This window comes from Sceloporus occidentalis, unplaced genomic scaffold, assembly GCF_023333645.1.
Source record: "Sceloporus occidentalis isolate IW3139 unplaced genomic scaffold, rSceOcc1.0.p SCAF_11, whole genome shotgun sequence".
In the NCBI taxonomy this organism is placed as follows: domain Eukaryota; kingdom Metazoa; phylum Chordata; class Lepidosauria; order Squamata; family Phrynosomatidae; genus Sceloporus; species Sceloporus occidentalis.
In genome coordinates, this window is record NW_028316991.1 from 12,576,321 (window position 1) to 12,592,925 (window position 16,605).

The following is a 16,605-nucleotide window of genomic DNA, read 5'->3' on the forward strand; positions in this document are numbered from 1 at the left end:
GCATGTCATTGTGCCAAATGTTTTTAATATTTGCTTCACGTAGCTGATCATTGTTCTGTTCAAAGCCAATTTAATAACTTTTTATGTTCTGTGTTTCAGCCACTGAACTGGTCCTGAGAAAAGTTATTAATTTTTCTGACTGTACTGTGTGTCTTGACAAGAGAAACGCCAGCGGGAAAATAGAGTTTTACCAGGACCCCCTGCTGTACAAATGCTCTTTCCGAACCCGTCTGCACTTCACCTATGACAGCCTTAATTCTAAAATGCCCTCTGTGATTAAGGTACGCTCTAAAAGTCACTGATATATTTTCTGTTAAATAGCAAATATTTATCTTTGTATTGCTGTATTGCAGAAAGATGATGCGCACAGGCACTATATTATTATTATTATTATTATTTATTGTTTTATATAGCGCCATCAAATTCCGTAGCGCTGTACAATGGGTAGACAGGACATAACAAGTAGTATGTTACATTACAAATTGACTTACAGAGACAACAGGTGAGGAGGGCCCTGCTCAAAACAGCTTACATAACCATTACACCAACAGGGACTTTGATGACATTGCATTCTAAATACATAGACATTAATATGTAGTTGTCTCCCTTTGCAGCCATAACAGCTTCCACTCTTCTGGGAAGAGAAAGTCTTTATGGCCCTTGCTTTGTGTGCTGGGGCACAGTCATGCTGGAATAGAGGAGGGTCTTCCCCAAACGGTTCCCACAAAGTTGGAAGCAGAGCATTGTCCAAAATGTCATGGTATACTGCAGCATTATGATTTTCCTTCACTGGAAGTAAGGGGCCCAACCTCTGATTTCAGTAATTACGAGGTGTGTCTCAATACTTTTATCTATAAAGCGGTACACAAAGTAAGGTCAATAAAGACATGGTTGGATGGGTTTAGTGTGGCCGAAGTTTACTGGCTGCACAGAGCCCTGACCTCAACCCCGCCTTTGGGATGAACTGGATTTTATAAATGCTCTACTGTATGAATTTATAAAAGTTTCCCACAGAAACACCCAAAATCTTGTGGGAAGCCTTCCCAGAAGAGCGGAAGCTGTTATAGTCCTTGGTGTAATGGTCAGGCGTCAAAATACTTTTGTATCATATGTATCATATTGATGTTATATGCAACGAACCAGGGTAGCGCTACCAAATGCCCCAACATCTCTTTCCTCTGGGCCTGGCAAGGATTTGATGTTCTTTCCCATTTCACTGCATTTTAAGGTTTTATGGTGTTAAGTTTGTTATGGAGGTTGTAGTAGCTAGACAGTCTATGTAGGCTTGTGACAAGGGAAGTCCCTGATCTCTTGATGTTTTACGGGCGCTATATTAATGCGAAGTGTGACCCTCGCTTTGGGTCTTGAGTTCTCCTGAGAGCTCTCAGGAAAGTATTTGTTTCTCTTCATGCTTTGATGATTCTGTGTGTTTTTCCTCCCTCTCGGGTTGTACTGATAATTAATTACTCTAGGATGTGAGATGCTCAGCGTGACTGATTTGCTTGTTATCTTTTTTTTTTTCTTCTTAGATTCACACGATGGTTGATAGTTTGAAGGTTTCTCTCACCGATCAGCAACTCCCTATGTTCATCCGCATAATGCAGTTAGGGATTGCTCTGTATTATGGAGAAATTGGGAACGCAAAGGAGGGAGAAACAGACAACCCACCCAGTCACGCTAAAGAAACAAATGTTACCATTCCTGGTAAGTGAGAAATCAGCAAGGCGTTGGTTATAGGCATTGGAAAATCCGTTGGCTTTATCACCAACTAGTCCACAGTAGAGCCCGTGTCAACTAGGCTACTGAAAAGAGTGGGATTATTAAAACATTCTATTACATTAAAACTAAAAAGGTGAACCATCACTATTATGATCATTCTGTTTGGAGGAAACCCCTCATAATAATCACTGCTATCCAACCTTCCTATTTTATTGACCAGAGATCCATTATATTCATGTAGGTATGGGCTGGGCCCTGACAGACAGCCCTCTCCTGGACTATTACACTGTATGGGTCTCTCATCTTCTGTCGCGCTGTCAATTGGAACAGGGATCAAAAGAATGTCTGCCCAATTTGCTTTTGTGGTGGATCATAATTATTCTCTACTGTAATTTTAGATTTTCGTGTTTTAGCTGATTACAGGCAGAAATTAACTTTGAAATAAATTTCAACCATGTAAAATGAGAGATGGGCAGGGGGGGGGGGTTCTTGAGCATCTGTTTTAAAGCACTTGCAGAGGTAATGATTGCCATGTATGACTGTCCCAGTTGCAGTACATAATTGACTGCTGTCTTGGCTTAGAAATGAAGTTTACTCCAATAGAAAAAACCAGTACTCTTCTCAGATTGTTCTCATTTTACCAGCTCTTGGATTTTCTTATAGTTTCTGTTACTAAGGTTTACGAGATTAACCACTTTCTGTTTTTCTGCTTATCATAGTGTCGCTGATAATGAAACATTTTGCATTTCATTTCACTGACTTTACATTACGAAGGGCCAGCCCCAGTGAGCTTCTGATCCAAGGATAGTTTGGATTGTCTTGTATAAGGCATGGTTAAAATAGGAAGATATCCTGGAAGTCTCCTTAAGGAATTTGTCAGGGATGGTCCTCTATATTGCATTGAATTCATTGACTCGAAACCACAAATCTCCGTACCAGCTCCATCTGAATAAAACCCATTATGGGACCAAGAAAGTGTTTTATCCTCTAAACTGTATAATCGCAAGGAACAGCAAGTCAAATTAAAGCAACCACAGTCCTCTATATTAGAACAGAAACAAATATACATTTATCCCTTGTTAACAAGAAACATATCATTTTTCTTCAGCTTTGCACTGAAATATTTAAATATTAGTACTATTCAGGTTTCGGTAGTTAGAATACTATTGTTCTGTTGTGGGGACCCACCCCAAGCATGATTAAAAAATAAATGGGGAAATTACCGATACTTCAGATGATTACTTTTCTGTTTAGCTTTCGGCCAGTTTTCAATACTGAATTCAGAGATCCAAACAGTGCTCCTTAATACGAGGGAATATGTTGAGATGTTTTAATAGAAACATAATCTAACCCAAATATTGATATTGAAATTACCCTCATTTGTGGACTTCCTGAAATAAGGGAGCCGATTGACACTTGTGACTGAGCGTGTATATTTGTAGCTGTCAGGGCTTTGTGTTTTCACACAGACCTCCGGGATTAGACCGTTAAACTCTTTCTAGTCTAGTGATCATGGATTGTTTCAAACTGACCGCTTCGTGTCGTACAGAAAGTGACGCGCCTGACATCAGATAAGGTCTTTCTCCTCTTACTAATGATCCCAACAAAACAATTTGATCTTTAGTTAGAAATTTACCTGATCTAACTCCATGTAACTGAAGGCAAAAAGAAAATATTTAACCATAATTACCTTCGCAAAATGTGTAATGTCACCTGTCACCAGGCTTATTGATGTGGGAAAATGTAATCGTAGTAATGTAGTAGCGCACCAGTTTATTACTGGCTGTACAAATCCGTATTATCACCTAAAATGATCTTCTCCCAATGTCTGCTTTACAGAAAGCAAAATGGCTACCGCTCGGTGTTATGTTTCAGTATTTTATTTAATCTTGTTTGCATATATATATAGTGTATGTGTATTAAATAAAATACTGAAACATAACACCGAGGGGTAGCTATATATATATATATATATATATACATATATATATATATATATATATAATGATATACACAGGGCCGGACTGGGATTGAAAAGCAGCCCTGGAAAAATTTGGAGACCAGCCCCATATAGTTTATCTCACGGTCAAGCTCTTATACCCACACGCACCCCTTATACATACCCGCGTCACACTATTCGCCATTCTTTTTATCTCATTATTTGTATTAAAATGCCAGAAAGCAAAAGTGTTAAAAGGCCCTAATAAATTAAATACATTACACATAATGGGATCAAAACATTTGCTACTGCGAACATTTTTAGATGAAAAAGTTCCATTTTATTCAGTGGAACAAAACACTGATCACATTATTCTTCACGATATTCTGGTAAGAAACTTTTATTTCTTTATTAATTCATGTAGACTATTTTTAATAAAAGCTATGATTGAGACATGTTTGGTTTTTATTTCCTTTCATTTGACAACCTACCCCCGAGTTATGCACCTCTGCCCCCAGGCCTGCCACTCTGCCCCCCTGATATGCCTTCTAACCCCCTATATGCCACTCTGTCCCATGATATGCCTTCTAACCCCCTATATGCCACTCTGCCATATAGGGGGTTAAAAGGCATATCATAGGACAGGGTGGCATATAGGGGGTATAAGGCATTCTGGAGGCAGAGTGGCATAAAGGGGGTTAAAAGGCATATCATGGGGCACTCTGCCTCCAGAAAAGCCTTATGCCCCTATATGCCACTCTGCCCCATAATATGCCTTTTAATACCCTATATGCCACTCTGCCTCCAGAAATGCCTTTTACTCCCTGTCACTCTGCCTCCAGAAATGCCTTATACCCCCCCATATGCCACTCTGCCTTCCTGATATGCCTCAACCCTCCTATATGCCCCTCTGCCCCGTAATATGCCTTTTAACCCCCTTTTTGCCACTCTACCTCCAGATATGCCTTTTGACCCCCTATATGTCACTCTGCATCCAGAAATGCCTTATACCCCTATATGCCACTCTGTCCCATGATATGCCTTCTAACCCCCTATATGCCACTCTGGCATATAGGGGGTTAAAAGGCATATCATGGGACAGAGTGGCATATAGGGGGGTATAAGGCATTTCTGGAGGCAGAGTGGCATATAGGGGGACACACTTACATACACACACATGCCGATTTTTTTTTTGTTTTTAACAAATACAAAAAAATATTATACAGTACAAAAAATACATTGGTTTACTGACCTTCTACTTCTCTTGACTTCCGTCCTCTGGTAGCTGCACACTGTTCTCCTCTATGCTGACAGGAAGTCACTGACCTGACATCCGGTGCTGCAGCAGTCTGAGTGCGAGGGGGCGGAGCTTTCACCCCTCACGCTGCTCCCACACTATGCAGCCATCAGACTGCTGGGAATGTAATCTAAACGGCCGATGCGTATGGTAAGCTGGATCGGCTTGCCATATGAAGTAAAAAAAAAAAGTATTAAAGCAGAGCCGGCCGGCGGCATCAGCACGCATCGGCCGTTCAGATTACATTCCCAGCAGTCTGATGGCCGCATAGTGATGGGAGCAGCGTGAGAGGTGAAAGGTCAGTGCGAGGGGGCGGAGCTTTCACCCCTCACGCTGTGCTCCCATCACTAGACGGCCATCACACATGGCTGCTGGGTGCTGATGCTGGCCGGCTGCATCAGCACCCAGCGGCCGCTTTGATTAGATTTCGGGCAGCCTGGGGGGCAATTGCCCCCCTGCCCAGCCCGCCCCTGGCGCCGAGGGAGGCCTTCAATGCGATTTGCAGCCGCTCAGCGGCTGTCTTCAGGGTTAGTCTGTCGGCCGCCCAGCCCACGGACCTGCCGGCCCACCGGGAAATTTCCCGGTATTCCGGTGGGCCAGTCCGGCCCTGGATATACAGAGAGAGAGTGTGTGTGAATTGAAAGAACAGTACAGTTCCCGGTTATGTTTATATCATACCTGTGAACCTTACTAATGAGGTGGTTCTGGGATGATTGAAACGGCTTTGCTTAGCCCCCCACTCTATTCCCCCTGACACAGACTTTTACCTTTTTACTGGTGAAGCTTATTATTGACTCCTACCCCAGGTGGCACCACATTTATGCCAGGTTTCTGGGGCTGGTTACATTTCAGTATGACATTTTATATAAAATTACTTTGAAGCTTTTGGGCACCCACACACTTTTCATTCACTGCTTTGATTTATTCCGGATGAAATGCACATCACTGCTTTACCTTTGGCCAATTCTAGTGCCGTGAAAGAGGATAAGACTCGGTTCCTCTGGCCTTAGGGTCACTGTGAAGCTTAAGGTGCTTTTAGTGCCCGTAGATAATGGTGTACGTCAGAGGGTTTGTTTTCAATGGTGCCAAGTGCTGTGCCGTTATAGACGCTGGCTGCACTAGAACCTGAAGTGCCCTTTCTTCACTGATTCAGCCTTTTGAATGATTTTTTTTTTTACATTTTTAACGACAGCTTTTCTTCACACACGCACTTTTTTGGTTTTTATTCACATGATAGGTACTGTTTGCTTTTACACACTAAAAATACACTACGAGGATCGTCGCACGAAATAAGGTCTGTGGGAAAAGGTTTAAGGAAGGACATACTAAAGAGGAATATTTAACCAGAAAACTTAATGAGGAGATGCACCTCACGCAGCTGAATATCACACCAACCTAATAGCCAATTACAATGGGGACCGTCTCCTTTATAATTAATACAATTTATAATAAATTCCAACAACAAAAAACACAATTCAATTTAATGGTGTGTTAGGAGTTTAAAAGAACTGGAGCTTTTAGAGATCATGAAGCTATAAATATTACTAGTGGCAGAAACATAAATGTACAGGATATTAATATTTTTGTATGCTAATATTAAATGTATGTATTATAATCCTTTATATAATCTGTCTCATGCCATGAGCACCGGCATAAAATAGTTTGTGTAAAACACTTAAGCCCCATTCCAAACCTTTAAAAAGTAATTTCTTTTTATTCTCTCTTTATTGTTTCTATGTTCCCACATTACCTCTACCAGTTTTTGTATATAGTCTATATCTGTACCTGCCATCTCCGCTGAAGACATGATGCATCTGTATATTATAAATATAATTGTACATGTTAAAATCGGTTATTTTGAAAATAACTTTCTATTTTAATTGTATATAGGGTTAACATCTGATGTTTGATAAAGAGCATATAGGATTGAATTAATGGTAACTTGGTGTGAGTTACCTGTAAAGTATGTAACACATTTTCCAGAATCTTTTTCTGGAGGGTTTATATTACCTGAAATGTTTCGGGGATAAGATGAATGTGTGTGTGTTTCAATGTATATGAATGCACATAACACAGCTGCATGACCTACACCTTAATTGATCTATTTATGTTGTTTGGACTCAGTTTTTCATCTTTATAAGCAAACATTTTGTGCACATGGTACAGAAACTCTTTCATTGGTAATGGCACTTAGGAGAGACGGCTCAATTTGTAGGTTGTCATCTCATTCAGTTCAACCCCACACTGCCGCGGTGTGAACTGGCAAGGCGTACCAATACTCCATTACAGAACTTAACTGCGGCTGGGCATAGCCCTATGTTACCCATGGGGTACCTTGGCATCACGGGTTATATTATGCCCCATTGCACAAGTACATTCCTAAAAGTTCATTCATTTAATAAAGCCTTTTCACGTTTAGTACTGCTTCTGTTTTTCTCTGCTAAACGTGACAGGGTTTTCCTCGTACATAGTGATTGTGCTTTGCAGAGAGGTTAAAGCGCTGGTGGCATGGACGTTATGCTGCTGGGTTTAGTAGCCATGTGTATACTTGCCACTGTGCACGGTACATGCAATGGAAATATGGTGTTAGAATTGAATTTACTCTCCTTGTACATTAGCGAGACTAGAACTGTAACACAAACAAACTGTAACTTGCACCTCTTATAACAAAGAAAGAAATCCTGCTCCTTTTGAAACCTCCTGTTCTCTTAACGTCATTTGTCTCATTAAATGGATATGCGTTCCTTCGTTAAACGTACTGGAACTGGACACTATTGAAAGTCCCCAATCCCTATACATCGTAATAGCATTTTTCTTTTCATCTTTTCTGTGAGTTGTAAAGTAAATTTTTTGGCCTGTATTAGAATCCGCAGAAGTGGTGCATTTTTGGCATAAAAACGGGTAAAATGCCAGCCTGGATCCTTGGGGTCCGGTAGATTTTTAGGTCTTTAAAAAAAAAACCCCAACTAATAATGTAGTACTGATGTTTTAGATCTTGTTTTCCAGTGGATCCCTTTCTGTATATAATGATTCCTTCACGTTCTGTGAACATATACATTGTGGCAATCCCTATGTAATAATGAAGCAAAGGCCAGCGTTTTAGTGAACTGGTATTTCAAATGTGTGGGGATTCACCACCTTCTTAGATATTGTTGACAGAAATCACAATTTCCTGTGTGCAAATATAGTCCATCCCGGTTTCTTTTGGTCTCTCATTTAAAGGCTATGGCATCACAGATTGATTATAACTAAACTAAACTACATTTGCAAATTGTAAAGTGCACTTACGCTGAGGCATGGAAATTGTTTTTTGGCAATGTATTTGTACTGTATGTACATATTTAATATGTTATCCACATACCCGGCTCATTGTCAGGTTACACCTCTTACCATCTTTTCATCTATAACGGAATGGGCCTGCGCAGAAAAAAAAAGCACTAATTCTCTAAAATTCTCAGAAACTACACGCAGTGCTTGGAAGGGAGGGAGTCTCATTTTAAGCACGCTAATTCAAAAATAATTGTTTTACCGCAACACACAAGGGAAATCATACATTAACAGATTTTCATATATGGTTCATAAAATACAGCTTTTAATTAAACTATCCAATTGCAGAACAACAAAGATCCACTATTATAAAAAATGGTTTGGTAAAAGGGAAAACAGGTGCCAATAGAGAAAATTTAACTTTGCGGTATTAAAGATGAAATGGTTAACATTGCACTTTGCAGGTTGTTTTAAGGCCGAACTGTAGTGTTCCAGGTTGGCCTCATTACTTATTGTAAGAGCCATGTACAAGGTCTTGTTATATTTCCACTTAAAGGGACCTGCTAGCTATCATACACACTGTAATGCATATTATAACTGAGGTCCCTTTAAATTTTCATTTGCACAAAAAGCACTCCATTGATTTGTATTGGAGTGCTTTCCGAATACTGATTGGCTGCAGCTTCTACCTAAAATACTTCTCACAGACTACTTTAATTAGCATTCTTTAGTGAGTCTGTCCGTGACAGTAATCTGTCTCTTAAAGTGTTATTTCCAGCGCTAGAGGCTCATGCATACCCAACTAAAATAATTCAATCAGATTCCAGGAAGCATCCAGTAAAATTTCAAACCTTAAATAAACCCTTATGTTTGTTACCATGCAGTATGTATTTGTGCAAACAGTAATTGCACTTTTCCAAGTACTAAATTACTTATTACAAGTATTCACTATGGTTTCAATCTGGTGTCTTTTATTGGGCAGCAGAGGTCTCTTCTGCAGTTTTCATCATCTTCTGCCCTCTGCAATCCTTTTCAGACTGTTGGTGTACTTGTGGGTATCTCCTGATAGGATAATGAATGGCAACCCCCTTTAGGATCATCCATGTGCTTATGACATGATGCTTCACGAGGAGTGATGATTTTCTGTAGTTTAGCTTATTTCATGTAATAGGGCTACTAATTTCAGTAATGGGGAGCCTCTACCTTATGTCTTTGAAAGTGACTCAGCTCACCAAGTGAAGACGTATACCGGTAACGTGCTGTTAATGGTGATATAGAATTCAGGTACTTGGGTGGAGGGAATAAAATGAGTTCAGTTTTAGAAAGATTAAGTTACAGGTAGTGTTGTGACAAGAATGAAGAAATAGCAGACAAGCAGTTGGTAATACGGGACATGAGAGATGGAGAGAGATCAGGAGAAGACAGGTAGATTTGGGTATCATCTGCATATAGATGATACTGGAGGCCAAATGAGTTGATTAGTTTGCCAAGAGATGAAGTATAAAGAGAGAACAGCAGATGGCCAAGGACTGATCTTTGGGGGATGCCAACCGTAAGTGGAAGGGGTGATGACGTCTTGCCACAGAAGCTGAAAGAGAAGGGTTGCTTAGGCAGATATGAGGAGTGGACAGGGGCAATAAGAGGGCAGATATAGGAGAATAGGGGGTTAGAGGAGCAAAAAGATAGAAAGTAAAATATAACAGACATAAGTAGAGACGTGCATGACATAAATGTAACCAAATAAAAACAATCAGTGAGAAAATGCCACATAACCCTGTATGGGCATTCCTAGGATATCAAGCACAGAAAGACAGACGGGCAATAGGCAATTCTGGGGCAGAAATAGGAAAATAATTTATAAAACATTAACCGCAAACAATGATAATCTTCTTGTCCACGCTGTATAGCTTGTTGCAATATGTTGCTGGTTTGCTTGGGCATCAGTTGTTTTTATAATTTATAACACACGTTGTACAGCGCTATAGAATATGAAGGCACTGCATAAATAAATAGCAATAATAGACATCGTATAGTGCTGCAGGATATGATATCGCTATATAACTCAATTAGAATGATAAAGTTACATGTTTATATGTTGCCAATTGTCAAAAAATGTACATTGACAAAAATACTAAATCCCTGCGTTTTGTGCAGATCTTACAGTTGCTGTCAGAGGCACTTTAAAAAAAAAAAATCTTTAAGAATAAGGGCTTTTTATTTATTAATAGCACACCTTTTGCAGCAATAATAACATATCTGTATAATCTTTTTTGATATTTTATATCCAAATTTGCTGTTCCTTAAACTAGTAAATCAGGAAAAACCCCCCGCGTTTTCTTTAGAAACGATCTGGATTAACCTGAACCTTTTCATACCACACTGTGGGCAACAACGCTGGAAGAAAATGGTTAAAGAAACGAAGCCGTGTTAACCGAGCAGCGGTTCCGCACACATATTTACTGTCACTCTTAACCTTTGCCTAAAAAAAGAGAGCCTCGGATGCCTGCTTAAGATGGATTTGTCTAAATTCGTCGTAGATAGGGAGATGGTGTGAATGAATGAATGAATGGATGGCATTACAGCAGAGTATACTTTTTGACATCTGTTTGCCATATTTTAAAGGCATGCAATGTTCATCTTTTCAAAAGTTTGCACTTGAAACAGGTTATAGGAAGTTATTTCAATTAGGTGCACCTTGCTTTAAAAATGGACTAAAATATTAGGAATATTCTACATTTTTCATGTTAGAATTAAGCATTTTAATGTCATTTCTGGTGTAGGCCTTATCATTCTCCATAAATACCTCAGTTTAAGCCCGCACTCTTCCCGGAGTCCCGAAAGGATTGACATTACTAAATCGTCTGCAGGTAGACTTGCCTGCGCCTTGGGGTTTCTATGGAGTATCTGTCTGTCTGTCTGTCATCTGTTTAGTTTGTACAGTACAGATTTTGCACTAAAGGGTTTCATGTATGTCTTGAAAACACACTATTACATACAGACGGAGAAAAGTTGTAACATTTAAGCATCTTTTTTCCCTTCCTAGTTGCTTAAAACACAAAATGTTATATTAAAATTGGAATTTTACAATATTAGAGCACAATAAGAGCAGAAGGATGGATACATATGTCAGGGAAAAGCCAAAAACTGCACTTACAGTAATTCATTGAAATAACGAGAAAATAAGAAAACAAAACGTTTATCTTCATGAATTTGCAGTGCTGTCTAAAAAAATAAAAAATAAAAAAAAATAAAAAAATACCCATTGGTTTTTCCCATGAGAAGTGTAATAGCGTAACTTATAAAAGTGAATGGTGAATGTAAGTGCGATAGTCCGCTGTGTCGCTGCTCATTTCCCCTGTGCATATTGTATTGAGAAATGACATCCTAAAATAACTAGTTCCCTTGAAATAAAAGCAGTGTTTTTTTAATTTATTAAGTGGATGTTGTAGCTGTCATGTGTCCTTCTAATGCGTTTGATGGGTGTTAAATCAACACAGTTTCCCCTTACAAACGCATGCATTGTTTCATCTTCCCCTTTGTATTTGCGAGGCGTTCCATCCCTCAGCGTTGCAAGAGACGCGTTTGGTGGAATGCATCTCCTGCGCAGAAGTGCATGCGTGGACACACCGCCCGCCAGCACAGACTCCTGAGAGACTCGTTGGCGGGGTGTACGTTTTCTCGCATGTGGCTGAAACTGGCACGGCTTGTGAATCAGAGGGGGAGATGCGCTCCATAATTCCCGTAAGGTAAACCTTTTAGATTGCGCTGTTATGGGATGTATATCGGTGTATTTACGGTAGGCTTTAAATATGCATTTTGTTGGTGAGGTTGAACGGGGCCGACGTGTCTGAACAGAGTATTCCGATTACATTGATCGGCACAAAAAAACCTCAGAAAGATGTAACGCTTGTGTTTGCTAGCGTAACTGTCCGTTATTTCTAGTTCAAATGGCCTTTGTGAGCATAGACTTGGTTGTCTTCAGTCAAGTTGTACGGATTCTAGAAGTAAATTAATCCAAGTCTTTAGTTCAGTGGGGCTTCAGAATCACTTCTTGTAATTTGCATCTCTGAATATTTTTGTGGCCCGGGAAAGATCTTTCTTGTAATTTTTCAAAAGATTCCTGTTAAGTGAGTGAATGAAGCGTGTCCCAGTGGGTAACTTATGTTTCGGAATGATCCATCAATGTTTTCAGCAAGCAGAATTAGTGATACAACTGCGTTGAAATGTGAAAATGGAATTGTTTCAGTGCAATATGCAGAAAGAAAGAGTAACCGGGAACATTAATTCCTTTGTGCATGAAATACCTATGTGTTCAGTTTCTTGTCTTTCTCATTTATACAAGATCTTAGCATCTGGGCAGACAATTAAACAAAGTGTTCTGTGTACCAAGCGTCCTTACTTGAAAGCAAGCAGTTTCTTTTTAATAGAATGCTCAAATTGGTGTATCCAATGTTGTGGTTTGCCGGTAAGATGTTGTTATAAAACTTGCACATAATAGGCATACTTTGTACACTTGTATAATATTCCCTTTTCTTAAAATAAGCAAACCCGGGCTTTGCTGTTATACATAAATCTAATAGAATGAGTGTTGGAATAGGTAGGAGGAACTGGCTACGCAGGGTAAAGTTGCCGAGGTTGGGTGATTGCTTAGAAGAAGGGATTGTTGGGTTGTGGGGTTATTGGAGACTTGCCACCTTATCCATATTTACTGTTCACATGGTAGTTCCCATAAGGTCACGCTGTCATTGACCAATTCCATTCCATGGTTAATGTGTTCTACCTCTTTCTGGGCAGCATTTACACAAAGATGGATTGGCTACAAAATACATTTGTTTAGATGATAGCAGAATATAGAATTTTACAGCAGATAAGATTAAGTAGTTATAGTGCACTCTTCCTACCTTCATACATTAAAGTGTAGTGCTGAGATACTTCTGTTTGTTCCTTGAGGAAAGTAGATGACATGCAGAATGATCTGTTTTGCAGGAGGGGAAGAAGAATTAGTGTCAGGAATGCAGTATCCAGCACAAGATGCCTACTCCGTGCTAGATGACGATGATCAACAAGGATGGGTATCTTGGGCCTGGTCATTCGTTCCGGCTATTGTCAGTTATGGCGATGAAAATGAAGGGGATGGGGACGACACTGCTTCAGAAGATAACGCAACACTGCAGGGGCAGAAATCACAGACATCCAAAGATCCGATTGTCTCAATAGGTTTCTATTGTACCAAGGCTACTGTTACATTTAAGGTAAGTGAGTGGCAGAAACATAACTCTACAAACAGCTCTGCTCCCACCAGTTTTACCCCCTTACACGTTACCCCATTTACAAAAAATACTACATGGATTTCAGTACCTTACACCTATGCCAGGCTATCCTTAATCAGCCAGCATGTACCTTAGTCTCCTATCCTGCCAAAGTTGGGTTGCTTAACAATACCTACACCCACATTGTGTCTTTTCAGGCATTCTGTGCCCATTTTTGCTTAGTTTGTATCTATGCCATAACAAAACCATTTATTTCATGATGGCGTCTGCTGTAGCCATCCGCTACGATACTGGGGAAGTCTATCATCATTTGCAGTTGTGCACTAGTCCAGTAAGGGGTTTGCACATCACGCATTCAGAGGATTGTACATATAATATCTCTGAAGCTCTTTCTATGGTGTCAAAATGCTCCTTTAAGTCAAAACATTGCTTAATCTGTACATTTTACCAGAAATATACAATATAAGTTTAATGTTCTTAGATCTTAGATCTCTTAGATCTTTGCAAGAAAATGTACGGGACTATACTGAAACGTGTCAACAGATTATTAGGTCCAAATATTTGTTGTTACGGGTGATATGTTTAAGCACAGTAATCTGTTTTATTGTCCTATTTAGCTTCAGACGTAGACAGGTTGTCGTATAAATAATATTTGAAAATTACTTGTAAGCGTTTTCTCACCTATTATCATGATTAGAAAACCTTCAGACCGGACCACAATTCTTGGATATTCCTGTTTGATCACAGGCATCTATATTAAAACAAAAAACATTAAACAACCTGTTTTCAGGTGAGGACATACATTGTTCCTGGCCTACATGTGGCCTACCAAGCTTATAGTTGTATACCGCTTATCAAAAACCTTTAGATACCCATAGACTCCGGGATCTTTTTGTAAAAGCAACTCTAAATGGTAATGTAATCATGCAGAATCATGTAAGAGTCACTTGATTAGGTGGGTAGCAAGTATAATATAAATGAAACAACTTTTTCCTTTTTCGTCATCTTGAACAAAAGGAGCTTTCTTGGCCAAAAAAGTCTTTCTAGGGTTGAGCTTGCCATGGTAAACAGTCCTGTGCTATTGGGACAGGCACCGAGGTGACATGTACAGGAATCCTCGCGTTCGCCTGAAATGGAACGGTTTCAAAGTATATTTAGTTTTACAGTAACAACATTGCTCTTAACACCTTCTCTCCTTGAATGACCTGCAACAAATTAACAAACTTTCTGCGCTGCGGAGATGTTCCATCTGCAGCGAAATGCTCTGTATGAGATTCACATGTTAAACTGAGACGGAAAACATTAGCATTCATTGTTCTAGTTTCTAGCCTGGAATGTATGGAATTAATTTGTGGTTCATATTTTGGTATTAAAAAAAGGTCAAGTTTCTGCATTAGCATTGTGAGTACTTGATAGTCTTCCAGTGAACGAAGAAGGAAAAACATGCCAAATTAAACGTAACATTTTCCTAATACTGTTGAAAATTGTTCTTGTAATGTTTGAGTTCTTTTAATCAATTAATTGCTTTCCTCTACAATAATTGCAGACAGCTGATAGGAAGGAAGGAACAAAATTGTGTTATAGAAGTGCATTCATGGCCTGCTTTCTCATATGGTCCTCATTTCTCATTACAAAGTGTCTTCAACTATCTAGTAAAGTAGAAGAACCTTTCAATCCTTTGCTTAGATTGTTACCCTGGTGCACACACATTCGCAGGATTGGATTGCTTTTACATATACGGTATATTATGCTGGGTGCTGAAGTTACCTTTTTTTGTTTTTTTGCTTGCTGGTTAAGATGTTTAAAGCCCACAGATTGTGATGTGCTGCCAGTTATAGACATAGAGAGGCATCGGGTACTAGAACGTAAACCCACTTTCTATTATAGACTAGATTGTAAGCTCACAAGCCCTGCTCTCCTTTTGTACAAGTTTGTTATGGGGTATTAAATTATTTACTGCTTATAACAGAGATATGGAATCTGCATGCGCTATATAAATAAATGTAATGTCTTATAAACCCATTAGGATTTCCTTTGACGTAAGTGCTGAACACCTGCCTTTCCAAGCTGATGAATTTGTTTCAATCTGTTTCTTCATTTTGGATCATTTTTTCGGTATCAAATGCCTTTATTTCCCATCCTGTCACGAACTCTGCCAGGCTTACGTATGTTTGTTCACACGGGGCATGATTTCCGGGTGTCTGGTTTTCCTGTGCACCTGATAATATGAGATATCACCAACACTTACGTATTCTGTCTTTTTTTGTTTATATATGTATGCATTTTTTTTTTATAAATATTAGATGTAAGAAATGCATTCTAACCTGTGATTTTATTCATCATTTCCAATATTGGCCACCTGGTAGACAAATCAAGTAATTAGAAAACCAAGAATCTCATTTTATAAAATATTGTAAGAGAAGATATTATATATATATATATATATATATATATATATATATATATATATATATATATATATATATATATAAAATGTAATTAGTTGTGTATGACGTCACAACATGTCTTCCTCAGAATTATTATTCAACTTGCCAATATTTTGATGTTTCTAATGAGCAGAGGCCTTCTTGCATATTAATATTATGTATCGTACCATTTTGCGAAACGTGTTGGTGCTCAATGAATAATATATACCAGAAGCGCGCGCTAACAGCTCTCCAGCATTATTTCATGAAATGTGGTATGAATACCCCTTGGTGTTCTGATGGCTCCAGGGGGTACTTAACTCAACTATGTAACTATTGTATTTCAGAGAAAACATAATAAGGGTACTTTCTGAAGAAATGTTTGATATCTTGTTTACTTGATAGTTGCAACCAGATACATGGGCACATAGCTGGAAGCGCTTTAGAGGCATTTTTCTAGAATATTAAATGTATCACAAAAAAAGGTCCCGGCACCTTCTAGCTGTTGATTCATATGTTTGGGAAATGCAATGCAGAAATACTTTGTTCTCTTCAAATATTGTTAATGCCATGAAAGATGTGGAAGGTAATATCTCTGAGACGGGTTGAGTGAGCCGTCACTAACTGACGTTTAACGTTTACACTTGCTCATTTGTGGTGAGGAGACTCCGATACCACATGGTGTGA

At 39.1% G+C, this 16,605-nt stretch overlaps 1 protein-coding gene across 1 annotated transcript in view; it reads left to right on the plus strand.

Annotated features, from left to right (window-relative positions):
* LOC149305589 (intermembrane lipid transfer protein VPS13B-like) overlaps nucleotides 1-16,605 on the plus strand; it is a 383,703-nt gene that overhangs the window by 35,341 nt on the left and 331,757 nt on the right. Inside the window, exons 5-7 of the mRNA XM_089477585.1 lie at nucleotides 100-281; nucleotides 1,530-1,704; nucleotides 13,209-13,474. Coding sequence (XP_089333711.1) covers nucleotides 100-281; nucleotides 1,530-1,704; nucleotides 13,209-13,474 — 623 coding nt within the window. The remainder of the gene's footprint in view (nucleotides 1-99; nucleotides 282-1,529; nucleotides 1,705-13,208; nucleotides 13,475-16,605) is intronic.